The 15463-nt window shown below is 44.6% G+C and overlaps 1 protein-coding gene and 1 pseudogene across 2 annotated transcripts in view; both read right to left on the bottom strand.

Annotated features, from left to right (window-relative positions):
* The window catches only part of WDR35 (WD repeat domain 35), a 41600-nt gene extending 39344 nt beyond the window's left edge, over nt 1–2256 (bottom strand). For both annotated transcript variants that reach the window (XM_060233557.1, XM_060233565.1), the window contains exon 1: nt 2124–2256. In XM_060233557.1, the coding sequence (XP_060089540.1) occupies nt 2124–2147 (24 nt within the window). In that variant the 5' untranslated portion in view covers nt 2148–2256. The remainder of the gene's footprint in view (nt 1–2123) is intronic.
* An 11329-nt stretch (nt 2257–13585) lies between these two features.
* LOC132573962 (mitochondrial calcium uniporter regulator 1-like) lies at nt 13586–14182 on the bottom strand (annotated as a pseudogene).
* Nucleotides 14183–15463: the final 1281 nt, after the last annotated feature.

Genomic DNA, 15463 nt, shown 5'->3' with positions numbered 1-15463 from the left:
ACTCTGCAAGAGCTATGGCTGACCCGAGGCCATTCCAGCAGCTGCAAGTGGAGGAGTGGGGAATCAAACCGGGTTCTCCCAGATAAGAGTCCGCACACTTCACCACTACACCAAACTGGCTCTCTGGGGGAAAGGGGAAAAATCAGAAGCAGGATAAGAGGGTAGAGGTTTCACATAGATTCTTTCCTCTCCACTATAAGTTTATTACTTGTTTTCCTGTAACAAAAATTCCATCACAGTGCCATGAACACAAAACTGCTGGAGAGGCTGTAACTGTGATGCATAGAGACACCAAGGACGTTGGGAGGTGTAACAGTGAGGTTTTAGCAGACATGTAGGTTGCGGCTAGGTAGGATATTGAAAATCAATGTCTCCAAGATATCATGTTCCTTAATGCTTCAACTGTGCCACAAGCAGGGCCATTTAAACTTTTTTTGTGGGTTTTCCAGAGGCATCTAGCATTAGAAATGCCATCCTAAACAAAGTTACTTACACCTTTTTAGTGTAGAAGAATATAGTATTCTTATGATGAGAGTCTCCTAGTCATGCAGTGTGACACCTTAGGGATCAATTATATTTTATTCCAGCCTAAATTTGTGATTGGTCTCTTTTTCTTGCTCAAACTTTATTTTTCCACAATTGTGATTTGTCCTGCAGTTCCTGCATTTTATGGCACCTGACCCCACTATTGTTTACTTCTTCCCATTTTACCTACATAAAATAGATGTCTAGCGAGGTTCATCTGAAGAAGTTGGCTCTCATCCACTACTTAGATTGAAATAAAATTACGTTAGACATTGAAGTGTCACAAGACTCTTATTTATATCTATTCTGGGAAAGGCTCAGGCTAGGGTTGCCAACATACCAATGGTACTGGGAAATCTCCAGGAATTACAACTAACTAGTCTATATTGATAGATCCAAATGGGCAGCCGTGTTGGTCTGAAGCAGTAGAACAAAGTAAGAGTCAAGTTGCACCTTTAAGACCAACAAAGTTTTATTCAGAATGTAAGCTTTCGTGTGTTCCAAACACACTTCATCAGACAAGGAATCAGGTACAGTGAGCAGAGCTACATATAGCTATAGATCAGGGGTGGCCAAACTGTGGCTCAAGGGTCACATGTGGCTCTTTCACACATATCGTGTGGCTCTCAAAGCCCTCACTGCCGTGTTGACCAACTTGGAGAAGGCTTATATAAAATGTTTTTATTGTATTTTATTGTTATATTATATGTTGTACTTCGCCCTGAGCCCTACGGGGAATGGGCGGAATAGAAATTTACTAAATAAATAAATTTCTCTCTTTAAATTACTTCTTCAAGCCAAGCCAGCCAGCAGCTTGGGGAATGCATTTAAAGTTGCTTTCCTTCCACCTCTCCCTCCTGTCTATTTGCTTTCCTTCCTTGTCCTGCAGCTCTCCAACATCTTATGTTTATTCTATATGGCTCTTACATTAAGCAAGTTTGGCCACCCCTGCTATAGATAAACTTACATATCTAAACTACTTACATTCTGAATAAAACTTTGTTGGTCTTAAAGGTGCAACTCTATAGTTCCTCTTGAGAATATGGCTACTTTGGAGGATGGGCTCCATGGTATTATATCTCCCTGAGGTCTTTCCGCTCCCCAGGCACCACCCCCAAATCTCCAGGAACTTCCCAAACTGGAGTTGCCACCCCTAGCTCACGTTGCCTTCCTAACACTCCCGTAAGGATTTATTTATTTATTTGCACGTCCCATGAAGTAAGGTGAGTCTGTACTCTCAGCATAGGGGGTTGGGGATGGTGAGAGGCTTTGCCCTGAGGAGGCTCCCCTTGGATAAGAGTTCAGAGGGTATCAAGAGAAGACGGACGCTGCTGCCAGCCTACGTGGTCTTCTGCTGAGGCAAAAAAAAAACAAAAACCCAAAACCCACCAGCCAATCCAGACGTTCGCCGGGAGTTCCGTGTTCGGAACTTTCGGCGATTTTTGAAAAATGCGCGCCTACAAAATTAAGTTTTAAAAGCCTCTGGGGACTCCGGACACGGAGCTTCCAGGCAGGTTTAGACGGGCAGTCCAGCGAGCGCGTGGTCCATTTCAGATTGGCTCCCACCCCGCCACCCGTGCGGACTGAGACCGCCTCACCTTTTTGCTCAGGTAAATAAACATGCTGCTCTTCGGATGTTGATTGTGTTTGGCATCCAATACAGGCCTGAAAACAGACGCCTCACTTCGAGAGGCCCGTTGCCGTCGTTTCCATGACAACTAAGCCCGGCTTCCTTGGCAACCACCGCCACCGGAAAAAGAATTCGGAGACCAATCGCTTTCCGAGAAGGCGGAAATTCCCCGCCTTCTGGCCCGTCTTTCCCGAGCGCGCGCGTGCCGTCGTTTTGCCAAGCGTGGGTCTCAGTGGGTTCCCCTTTCTCTTTGCAAACGCGCCAATAAGTCTTCCTTCAGTCTTTCCCTGCAGTGGTAACCCCAATAATTACAGCTCTTATTCTTCTTCTTTAAAAGTTGCATTTTGGAATTTGGCAATGCTGTTAAAGTTTGAGGCAGAGACCCACTGACGTTCTGATTGCTCTCCCAACCCCTATCTGTAACGCGGAGCAAGTTACGATTTCTGCTGTTTGAAGGTGTTGTGGATTGTTGTCCTTAGCACCAAAGTTAAAAGAAATTTTCTATTCAATTTCTCCCTAAAACCCAAATATCAGGTTTCCCCCCCCCCCCCTTTTCTTGGGAAGTTGTTCCTGATCAGTTCTGTTTTGATCAAAGAAATGTGAAAGAAGAAGGGGCAGGAAGGGAAGTTCTGCAAAATTTCAGAATTTCACTCTGTGGAGCCTCAGAGGCATCCAGACTGTCATATCCTCTTGCTAGAGCTGTGCTGCAAATAGCATTTCAGACAAGTTGAAAATCACAAATCACATTTCAAAATCGATGATGCAGCAACAACAACATCAAGCTTTATTGGCATTATACACTAAGAAGTATACAGGAGATGAGTTCTTAATACAATTCTTGCCTTTTTGAAGCCAGATACAAAAAAAATTGCCACCATTTCAATAGTTACAGCATTTTTTAAGGAAAGAAGAAAAAGATTTATCAGATTGGCCTATTAAATCCACTAACAACCAATCTAAATACTTAGCACGAATGTCAGAGTAATAATCACAATACAGAAGAACATGCTCAATACTTTCTACTTCCTTTCTTCTGCATTCACATAGCCTCTGCATATAAGGGATTTTCAGAAATCTCCCATGAAGTACTGCAGAGGGCAGCACATTGAAATGTGCTAACATATAAACTCTTCAGGTACACAGATCACTAAGGGAGAAAAAGTACGTTGCTATCATCCCTTTAGGAGGAATCCCTAATCTCAGTGGAGAACATCTACCAGAGGCATGGTTATGCAGTTCTTGCAACTCAATATACAGGAGTCTTTGGGCGTTTTCACACTGACCTTAATCAGCAGCGACGCTCCTCTGCGCCGCGCAGGATCGGCGCGGATTTCGCACTAATTGCTGCAGAGCACCCGGAAGAGCCGGAAAGTCCCGCGGCTTTTGCAGCGCAAATGGAAACTGGTTTTTGGCGGTTTCTGTTTGCGCCGCAAAAGCTGCAGGACTTTCCGGCTCTTCCGGGTGCTCCGCGGCAATTAGTGCGAAATCCGCGCCGATTCTGCGCGGTGAAGAGAGGCGTTGCTGCTGATTAAGGTCAGTGCGAAAACGCCCTTTAAGTAAAACAAAAGCAGCTTTTTCTGACAGGGAAAGCAGCTCATCAAAGCTTATCCCTATAATAGCTATCTTCTCTATAGATGTCAACCAAGAGGACTAACGAAACTTCATTAAGACTAAAGAAACAAGACAGTTGGAATGAGTAGTGGTTTTAAAATGCAATTTTAACCAGAATTTAAATGTTATTAACCGCACTCTAGTCTCTAGCAGTCTTTGGTTGGTTTCAAGACACATGGCAGTGTAGGAAACACACATTGGAAGGCCTAAGATTTTCCAAAGAAAGATAGACTGATTTTTTTTTTCTATTTCCTTATTAATAGCACCAATTCAGACTGATATCCCATAGAGCATTTTAGCACACAATTTTTGATTTAAAACTTATTTATTTATTTATTTATTACATTTGATTTATATCCCGCCCTCTCCGCAAGCGGATTCAGGGCGGCTCACAGTATCTACACAATTAAACCAGTACAATATATAAAACCATAATTTAACATTTTCAGTTTAAAAAACATATTACAATTAAAAATTATTAAAACCATTTTAAAGTGCTGAATCCCTACATTATAGCGGCATTAGAATTCCGAACAGTGATCACCGGCGTTCTGTGTGATGTCCGGTGGCAGCCATCTTCGTCAAGCATCGAAGGCCTGCTTGAACAACTCGGTCTTACAGGCTGCTGGGACATATTGGTTGCCCTTAGAGTAATAAAACTGGGTAACTGCTAATATGTCATTATTCATAGATTTCATCACTCCCTTTTTATGAGCAGCCCATCTAGAGTTACAGTGCAAGACCACTCCTAAGTATATAAAGGTTTTAATTTGCTCAATATGATACCCCCTTATAGTCCACTTAGACGGTTTCCACAATTTCCCAAAGACAATGATTTTGTACTTCTGGAAATTTAGGGTCAATAAGTTTAACTCACAATAGTTCATAAAACAATAAAGTAACCTTTCCAGACCTATACGCAAGAGGAAAGGTAGTACCGCATCATCAGCATAAAGCAAAAGATGGACATGTAGCCCACCAAGTTTGGGACTATGCCCGTCAGTGGTGTTCAAAAACCAGGAGAGCTGGTTTGGTGTAGTGGTTAAGTGTGCAGACTCTTATCTGGGAGAACCGGGTTTGATTCTCCACTCCTCCACTTGCACCTGCTAGCATGGCCTTGGGTCAGCCATAGCTCTGGCAGAGGTTGTCCTTGAAAGGGCAGCTGCTGTGAGAGCCCTCTCCAGCCCCACCCACCTCACAGGGTGTTTGTTGTGGGGGAGGAAGGTAAAGGAGATTGTGAGCCGCTCTGAGACTCTTCGGAGTGGAGAGCGGGATATAAATCCAATATCTTCTTCTTCTTCAAAAAGGGAGTCAGATCATTAATAAAAAGGTTGAATAATAAAGGTGCTAAAATACATCCTTGTTTAACTCCAAGACTAAGTGGAATTTTCTGAGTTAAGTCACCCTCCTTTGAGCATTGAATTTGTATTAGTATGCAAAATTTTTATTAGAAGGTGAAGTTTCACATCAATTCCTTGATCCCTAAGTTTCTTCCAGAGCAGGTCTCTTGGAATGGAATCAAAGGCACCTTTGAGATCCAAGAAAACTGCAAACAACTTAGAGCCCTTCCCTTCCCTTCCCTTCCCTATATTTGTCCACTAAGTGGCTTAACACTATACAGAGATCAAGGGTTGATTTTCTTCTACAGAAACCAATTTGCTCTATACCCATGATTTGCCGTTCAAACATCCATAAATTGAATTAATTGGCAAGATATTTCGCATATAGTTTCCCAACAGTGGAAAGCAAGCTGATAGGCCTATAGTTACATGGGAGATGGCAATCACCTTTTTTATATACAGGGACCACTACCACATTAGTCCAGGCTTCGGGTATTACATCTGTCATATTTATGGTCGTAAACAAGGCAACAAGGGAAGGGGCCCACCGCTCAGGGAAAGCTTTGATCTGCTCAGGATGAATAACATCAGGCCCAGGGGCTTCCCCTGGTTTAAGCTCTTAATTAATAGTTCAACCTCCTCAGGCTGAACTGGTGACCACTCTGGGCAATTGGCCAGATTAAGGTCAGGGTCCTCAGTAGATGATGCTTTTTTGTACTAATATGAAATATATACTACTTGACCTGGGTGGCCCAGGCTAAGCGTATTTCTTCCTATCTCAGAAGCTAAGCAAGGTTGGTCTTGCTTAGTGTCAAGAGTCACTCTATGTTGTTCATCTTGTCATGTGTATTCAATTGTATAATGCTAGGCTGTGCTTCCATGCTATGCTGCGCTTGCTATGCCTTTGATATAATTGTAACTTGTTGCTTATCTCGAGGGCGAATGGCATGTCTGGGAATTGGCTAGTTGCTTGGTAACCAAAGGCAAGAACTGGAGGAGATGCGAACCATGATCTGATAGCGAGCACCTGCAGTGATGAGAGCTTTGCAAAACCCCTGCGCAAAACCTCCTCTTTTGCTTGGCGCGCTTTGGCTTGAATTATAATGGTCAGGGCAAAGGTTTATAAGTTGGGGGAACTGACAGAGTGGTCAGTTCCGACAATGCATGTGTATGCCCATGAAGCTGGAATAAACATCTTGAACTTCAACTGTCTTTTCCTTGACTCTGGTTCTGACATTTTGTCGGAACTGACCACTCTGTCAGTTCCCCCAACTTATAACTTAAGGCCTGGTTGACCTCAGAGCCCTGCCTAATACACGCCGATTAAAACAAAAGGTTTGTGGTCCAATGTGATGCAAGCGACGTCGCCCACGCAGCTATGTTACTCCAGGAGGGGTCAGATGGCCAATTGCACCCCTGCGCATACTTGTCCCAAAAGTTCAGCCCGGCTGAACGCAACTTGTCAGTGTGGGACAAGGAAGCCTCCGCCATCAAACTGGCCCTAGAACATAAGTTGTAGGACCTCCTCTCTTGTCATCTCTTGTCATCTCAATCTGATTCAGGTCTTTCAACACCCCTTCCAAAATTAGTGGTTCTGGAGCAGGCAAACACATCTCACCTTCCACAGTGAAGACGGAGGCAAAAAATGCATTCAGCTTCTCAGCCATTTCCCTATCCTCCTTCAGTAATCTTTTGACCCCTTGGTCATCCAAGGGCCCCACTGACTCCCTGGCTGGTTTCCTGCTTCTAATATATTTGAAGAAATTTTTATTGTTGGTCTTTATGTTTTTTTCAATATGCTCCTCACAGTCCTTTTCTGCCTGCCTGATCACAGTCTTGCATTTGATTTGCCACAGCCTGTGTTCCCTTTTATTAATCTCATTTGGACTAGCTTTCCACTGCTTAAAGGAGTCCTTCTTACCTTTTGCGGCTTCCATTACTTTTTTGTTAACCATTCAGGCCTTTTCTTATATCTGTTTGTGCCTTTCCTAACTTGTGGTATATATTTTATCTGAGCTTCTAGGATTGTAGTTTTAAATAGCCCAAGGGTTTTGACTGTATTTACCTTTCCTTTCAGTTTCCTCTTCACATGCCTCCTCGTCTCAGAGAATTTACCCTTTTTAAAGTTAAACATGGTTGTGCTGGTCTTTTGGGGCAACTCCCTATTTATACAAATGGTGAAATCAATAACGTTATGGTCACTGTTCCCAAGCGGTGCGATCACTTTTACATCTCTCACCAAGTCTTGGGCATTACTTAGGACCAAATCCAGGATCGCCCTACTCCTGGTAGTTTCTGTGACCATCTGCTCCATAGCACAGTCATTGAGAGCATCTGTAAACTCAATCTCTTTCTCTCGACCCAATCAATCTGCGGGTAGTTAAAATCACCTATTATGACACAGTTTTTATGTTTAGCCGCTATCTTTAATCCTTCCATCATATTATAATCGTCCTCTATCTTTTGATTTGGTGGGCGATAAGAAACTCCCATAGATAAATTTCCTTTTGGGCCCTCTATTTCGACCCAAAGCATTTCTAGAAGGGAATCTAATTCTTTGACCTCAGTCTTACTGGACTGTATACTCTCTCTGACATACAGAGCCACCCCACCTCCAACCCTTCCCTCCCTATCCTTGATATAACTTATATCCAAGAATCACTGTGTCCCACTGATTCTCCTCATTCCACCAAGTTTCTGAAATTCCCACAATGTCTATGTTTTCCCCGAACGCTAAACATTCCAACTTACCAATTTTACTTCGAATGCTTCAGCATTTGTATACAAACATCTATAATTTCCCAGGCAAGTTAGGCCTGCAAGAAAAGTGGAGACACTACCTAGAAGGGGCGCGGGAACCATTCGAACTCTGGACAGATCATAAAAACCTGGCTGCCCTCATCGCCACCCTGAACCTCAACAATAAGCAAGTAAGGTGGGCGGAGCTATTTCGGCAGTTCAATTTTTAGCTGGGGCACATCCCCAGGAAACTGAACTTTTTGGCGGACGCATTGTCCCACCTCCCTCAACACAATAGCAAGAGGGAGGAGGTTATCAACTCATTGTTCACGCCCTCCCAACTAAGTGCATTGGAAACCATGTGTCTGCAGAGTTTGAAGGAAAAGGAGCCCCCTGACAGGCTCCTAACTGAACTGAAACAAACTTTCCTCAATAGTCCCCCGGAGGAGAATTTAGAGTTAACAAAAGCAGAGGATGGGTTTTGGTGTCGAGGGGAGAAACTCTACGTACCCCCCTCGTTACATAAACGAGTGATCCAGAGGGCGCACGACTCCAAACTGGGAGGGCATTTTGGGTTTGAAAAGTCCATTTGATTCAGCGACAATTCTGGTGGCCAGGATTGTGTAAGGATGTGGGAGAATATACAACAGGGTGCCCCACCTGTATCATGGCTAAAAAAGGGGGGGTTGCTGCTGGGGCATTTGCAACCGCTTCCCCCCACCTCACACCCCTGGGAATGCATTTCCATGGACTTCATAACTGACCTGCTCCCCTCGATGAGGAAGGCAGTGATCTGGATGGTAGTGAACACTTTTTCTAAGCAGGCTCATTTCATGCCATGTAAGCAACTCCCCACGGCCAAGCAGCTGGCTCAGTTATGTATCCAGTACATCTTTAGGCTACGCGCCTTCCCTGCTAAGGTAATCTCTGACCGCGGCCCACAATTTGTTGCTAAATTTTGGTCGCACCTCTGTGAACGAGTGGGAATGGGTCAAGGGCTCAGCTCAGCCTACCACTCACAGACGGATGAACAGACAGAACGCACCAATGCGGTGCTTGAACAGTTCCTACGTTGCTATACATTCTTCCAACAAGATAATTGGGTGACTCTACTACCCTTTGCAGAGTATGCTTACAACAACAACATACATAGCACAACTAAAGTGAGCCCCTTCCAAGCGGTGCATAGTTATGAAAGCAAACCATTCCCTGAACTTGCCCCTCCCTCGTCAGCCCCCACAGACTTTACGGAATGGTGGCAAGGGATAGTGGGAGGCTGGGAAATTATTAGTAAACAACTGCAGAGGGTGCAAGAAGCCTACAAAACCCAATATGACAAAAAGCACTCTGAACTTTGGGACTTAGATAAGGTGTACATTTTGACCAAGCACTTGCCTAATGGGCAAAACTGCAAAAAATTGGGGATGAAATATTTGGGACCTTTCCCAGTCAAAAGGATTATAAATAAGGTAACTGTTGAACTGGAACTGCCAAAAAATCTTAAACATGTCCACCCTTGTTTCCATGCTAGCTACTTGAAGACGGACCCTGAACCCTCGCATTGGCACTCCCAGGCGGAACCACCACCCCTGACTCTGGTTCATGGTCAAATTCATCATGAAGTGCAAGAAATCTTTGATGCCAAGATCAAACGTGATGAACTGTTCTATCTCATCAAATAAACTCATTTCCCATTAAGTCAGGCCGAGTGGGTCAGTTCCAGAAATACCAGCTGCAAGGCTTTAATTGAAGACTTTTACAGCAAACATTCTAATAAACCCAGGGGAAAGGGGTCTTGGGGGGGGGGCAAAATGTCAAGAGTCACTCCATTTTGTTCCTCTTGTCATGTATATTCAATTGTATAATGCTAGGCTTTGTTTCCATGCTATGCTGCACTTGCTATGCCTTTGATATAACTAACTTGTTGCTTATCTGGAGGGAGGATGGCATGTCTGGGAATTGGCTAGTTGCCTGGTAACCAAGGGCAAGAGCTGGAGGAGATGCGAACCATGAACTAATAGTGAGCACCTGCAATGATGAGAGCTTTGCAACCCCCCCCGTGCAAAACCTCCACTTTTGCTTGGCGCGCTTTGGCTTGAATTATAACGGTCAGGGCAAAGGTTTATAAGTTGGGGGAACTGACAGAGTGGTCAGTTCTGACAACGCGTGTGTATGCCCATGAAGCTGGAATAAAGATCTTGAACTTCAACTGTCTTTTCTTTGACTCTGGGTCTGACAGTTAGTACTTGGATGGGAGAGCATCAGGCAAGTCCAGGATTGCTACACAGAAGCAGGCAATAGCAAACCACCTCTGTTCACCTCTTGCCTTGAAAACCCATAGGGTTGTCATAAGTCAACAGTGACTTGATGGCACTTTCCATGACCAGGATAGACTATGGCAAAGATTTTTGAAAGTAGTTTATGAACAACCTATATGGCCAGTAGATATCCTTGGTTAGCAACAAAATTGGTTAATAACAAAATTGCCTATTCTTGTTCCTAATAGGTTTTGCCCCAATCGGCTCAGGTGATATATGTTATAAACATCAATGGCAACAACAAAACATCTGTTTTGAAACCTGTGAGGAAGAAAAGTGTTTGTACCAGAGTTTTAGAACAGAGAAGCTTCAGTTAATCCATACAGACAGTGGGGCATGCTTATACAATACAGTCTACAACACCTATAGTAACACTTAACATCTACAGTACTGGTTCTCTGAGGTATTTTTGCGTGTTCTTACATATATAGAAGTCATTTAGAAGTGTCTTAGCAGTATAGACTTTTTGCTAAAGCTCCTTCATAATACAAAAGATGGAATTGATGACTGTTCTAGCAGGAGGGAAAATTCTTTAAACACAATTTGCTGATTTCTTAAAGATCATACTGTGAACTATAGTACTACAGTTCTGACATCTACCATGCCCTTGGGCTAATATAATGGCTAACATTTCCATTACAAATAATTCCTAAAACCCATTAACACCTAATGTTCTGAAATACTTCAGATATTTAAGGTACTTTAATTTAAAAAGATTAATGATTCAGGACAGGTACTCTATTTCAATCTATCATGTACACTTGAGAAAAGCAATAAATGAAACATACTGCTTCAGGAAATCTAAAGACATGCTATTTTGCAACCAACACTTTACTCTGCTCTGGTTAGACCTCACCTAGAATATTGTGTTCAGTTTTGGGCACCACAATTTAAGAAAGATATAGGCAAGCTGGAACGTGTCCAGAGGAGGGCAATGGAGAGGGGTCTGTGAAAAAAGATTGAAGGAGCTGTATGTTTAGCCTGGAGAGGAGATGACTGAGAGGTGATATGATAACTATCTTCAGGTGCTTGTAATATAGAGGATGGTGCAGAGTTGTTTTCCGTTGCCCCAGAAAAGCAGACCAGAACCAATGGATTGAAATTAAATCAAAAGAATTTTCAACTACACATTAGGAAGAACTTCCTGACAGAATGGTTCCTCAGAGAAACAGGCTTCCTTGGGAGGTGGTAGGCTCTCCTTCCTTGGAGACTTTTAAGCAGAGGCTAGATAGCCATTTGACAGCAATGCTGATTCTGTGAATTTAGGCATATCATGAGAAGGTGGGTGGGGGGAGGTACTTGTGGTTTACCTGCATTTTGCAGGGGTTGGACTAGATGACCCTGGAGGTTCCTTCCAACGCTATGATTCTATGACTATAGTCGGTGTAAAGATGCCTTGTTTCCTTTGTATGTTTAGTGGTCCAGGGTGATTTTTAAATAGGCTTCCCAATCCTCCCGCCTTGGTGGGGGACCCCAGGATTTCCAGCCTCTTCCCCCGCTCCCCAAAAAAACCCAGAAAAAAAATAAAACTTGAAGAAAAACTGAGAGAGTAAATCGCCAGCAAACTATACTGTACGTAAAGAAGGGGAAAACTCAATGCAGTTAAGCCAAGCTGGAGCAGAAACTCAGCATGGATAAACTCAGGACTTTTTTTGAGCAGGAGTGCAGTTCTGGCTGGCTTGGTGTCAGGGGGTGTGGCCTAATATGCAAATAAGTTCCTGCTGGGCTTTTTCTACCAAAAAAAAGGCCTGGATAAACCCTAAATCTCTATGATAGGAATGGACTTGGATTTCTGCTTGTCATGAACTTGACTGAAGCAATAGGCATCTTTTCCACAACAAAGTGGAAATACCACTGCTCCAGTTCTTTTCAATCTCATTCACTGGCTCTGGCTCATTCACAGCACATTTCAATACTTTCCAGAAATTAAGAAAAAAAGTTCTGTATAAGAAAAACAACATTTTGCTCTGTTAGAGTGAACAAGTGAATGCGCCAGTAAAGACACACAGCTGCTGACTGTGGAGCTTAATGCTCCAAGGCCCTTAAAGATCTGTTATACACATTGCGTTGTGCTCTGGAAATGGAATTGTAGCAGATTCCACCCCCCTTCCATCTGCTTGCTGAAACTCCTGCAAGAGCAAGTGCTCAGAACTACATAATTCAATCTACAAGTTTGCATGAGGTGGTCAAATCGTTTTGAAATTAGGAGGGTATTTTGGGGAGAGGTACTAGATGCTGTACTGAAAATTTGGTGCCTCTACCTAAAAAAACGGCCCCCCCAGATACCCGCAGGGTCTGATGACCCTGAAGCGGGGGGAGGGCCTCCAAACCAGGGGATCTCCTGCTCCCACCTGGGGATTGGCAACCCTACCAACATCAGATGGGCAATAGTATGTGACATAACTTGGAGGTAGAAGTTAGGATTCTATATAATCTTAACTTATATTGATTTTTTTTTTAAATTATGCTTTCTATCTGGATCCAGAATGAACCAGCACATTTACTGGGCCTGGCCTGTACAATGACATAATAGGCCCCAGCTAAGGTTGCCAAGTCCAATTCAAGAAATATCTGGGAACTTTGGGGGTGGAGCCAGGAGACTTTGGGGGTGGAGCCAGGAGACATTAGGGGTGGAGCCAAGATCAAGGCTGTGACAAGCATAATTGAACTCCAAGGGAGTTCTGGCCATCACATTTAAAGGGACGGCACACCTTTTCAATGCCTTCCTTCCCTAGGAAATAATGGATAGGGGCACCTTCTTTTGGGGCTCATAGAATTGGACCCCCTGGTCCAATCGTTTTGAAACTTGGGGGCTATTTTGGGGAGAGGCACTAGATGCTGTACTGAAAATTTGGTATCTCTACCTCAAAAAACAGCTCCCCCAGAGCCCCAGATACCTGCGGATCAATTCTCCATTATTTTCTATGGGAATAAATCTCCATAGGGAATAATAGAGTTCCCAGCAGACATTTCCCTCCCCTCCCCCCGCTTTCTGATAACCCTGAAGCTGGGGGAGGGCCTCCAAACCGGGGGATCCCCTGCCCCCACCTGGGGATTGGCAGCCCTAGGCCCAGCTCTGGCCAGCTGCATGGTCCACAATGGGTGCCTGCTCCCAACCTTAGACAAGAGGTCTGTTCAGCTCTGCATTCCTAAGAAAAGAAAACTATTTTCTATCCCCAAAGGGTTTTATCCTGTTTCCCCTGCCCCTTGACTAGGGTTGCCAAGTCCCCCGTGGACTTTTCCCTGCATATTTATTTAAATTACCATAGAGCTTTCCTCCCAAATTGCTAAAGCTTTTGGGAAAACCATTGAGTTGGTGCCTCTACCTCAAAAAACAGCTCCCCCAGAACCCCCCAAAACCTCCAGATCAATTCCCCATTATTCCAAAACACATTAATTATATACTTGGCTAAAATTAAACATTATGTTTTATGTATAACCTGTTGTACTTTGGTGACCATATCCTTGTACATCACAGCCATATTGCCATTCATGGTGTTAATTAACGCAGATACAATAATCTCAGATTGCAGAGTGGTGAAACCGTTTTTCTCCATAAGGCACACAAGGGCATGGGTGTCAAAATAAAGCTTCTTGCTTCCTGACCAGGGGGGGGGGTGGAATTCGCCTTACTGGTTTCTACGTGTAGGGGTGATGCAAAGATGCTGATATCTCGCTGTTTGGAGGCGAGGGAATGACCCCCATCGAGGCTGAGGAAACGGCTCCTCCTCGCCCCGAACGCGCTGACGCTCTTGCCGCATGAAAAGCCACGCGCTGCTGAACTTGCGCGGCCATTGGTCTCGAGGCCGGCAGAAGCCAGGAGCTTGCCGCCAGCTCCCAGCGCGCCATTACTACTCCTCCGCTTCCAGTCTCCTAGGCAACGGCGCGAGATCGCCGAGCGTATGATGACATTCCGTGAGGCACTGGAAAGGAAAGCTCGTCGCTCCCGCTGGATAAGGAAGACCCTCTTCCTGCCACCCACAACCACTACGACGGCTGCGGCCTGACCTCTCACCATCCCGGCTCTTCAGATCCCCATCGGGGATTGGTGGGAAGGGGCGAGGAGAAGCTGCTGGGATCGGGGCTGGGTGGGAAGGGCTGCCATTCCCCCTCCCCCCCCCCGCTTTTCAGATTTTTGGCGAGCAGGGGGAGGAGGAGGCTCCAAATCGGGGGTCCCCCACCCAGGCGGGGGATTTGGGAAGCCTATATTGTCTCTTTAATAAGTTATTTACATAAAGTTTTCCATAAGTAAGGTGGGTTATTCGTGGATGCCTTTGAGCTTTGTTCCTGCCCCACCTGGGGATTGGCAACCCTACTTCAAGTAAAGGGTGGGGTATAAATCCAATCACCTCCTCCTTCTCCTCCCTCTTCTAAATTAGATCTTACAAAACGTGCAGGCAAGGACAATAAAGGAAGCAGATTGTGGACCGTATGCCATGAGGCCTGGGGAGCTGAAATCACCCTCCTCTCCCCCTTCAGCTGGCACCAGAATCTTTGCAGGTGTAGGATGGGAAGTGATTTTGCCTTGTTTTCATTTCTCACAGCAGTCCCCCGCCTGATAACACTCTGTCCATGAAGCTGCTCTGCCAGTACCAGCAAGGAGCTGCTGTTATATTTTAACTTTCACTGTGTAGCCTGAGAGGAGAACATTTGACCTTAGGAAGCTGATTAGAATATCACATGAATGAGGAGGGAATTGGTAATTAGATAGTTCTATGTGGAAAGAGAGGCAACTAGGGATGGGCATGAACCTTTCCATTTAATAAACCAGTTCAAGTTTCATGGTTTGTAATACCTTTATTGTTCCCTTTAAACGGATTTTGCAAGCTGCGTCATCACTGTGACATGACTGGTAAGTGAACTGGGAATGCTTTTGGGGAGGTATTTTTGTATTTATATGTGCATGTGTGCGTGTGTGCATGTGTGGCTGTGGCAGGGTGTGAACCCAGAAGTTATGACAACCTCTAGTGAGTGACCCCCTACTGGGGGCACAGAGGATATTAAAGGATGTGGCTGGATAAAGCCTGCCCCTACCTCTCGACTGCTGGTATTCTGAGGAGGTCTTCCATCCAAGTACTTGCTAGAGTTGATCCTGCTTAGCTTCCAAGATCTGACAAGATCTGGCTTGCCTGAAATGGAATTAAAATGCCTTCTCACACTGCTGTTGTGATAAGTCACACTGCTTTGGTGGTCACACTGCTGCGGTTGTGGTGGTAGTGTGGTTTGCAAGCACCATTTAAAGCAGGGATGTCAAACATGCAGCCCAAGGGCTGAATCAGGCCCCTAGAGAGCTCCTATCA

This window comes from Heteronotia binoei, chromosome 1, assembly GCF_032191835.1.
Source record: "Heteronotia binoei isolate CCM8104 ecotype False Entrance Well chromosome 1, APGP_CSIRO_Hbin_v1, whole genome shotgun sequence".
NCBI classification, from domain to species: domain Eukaryota; kingdom Metazoa; phylum Chordata; class Lepidosauria; order Squamata; family Gekkonidae; genus Heteronotia; species Heteronotia binoei.
The sequence above is the reverse complement of the archived record's forward strand: the minus strand, read 5'-3'. Positions and strand labels throughout refer to the sequence as shown.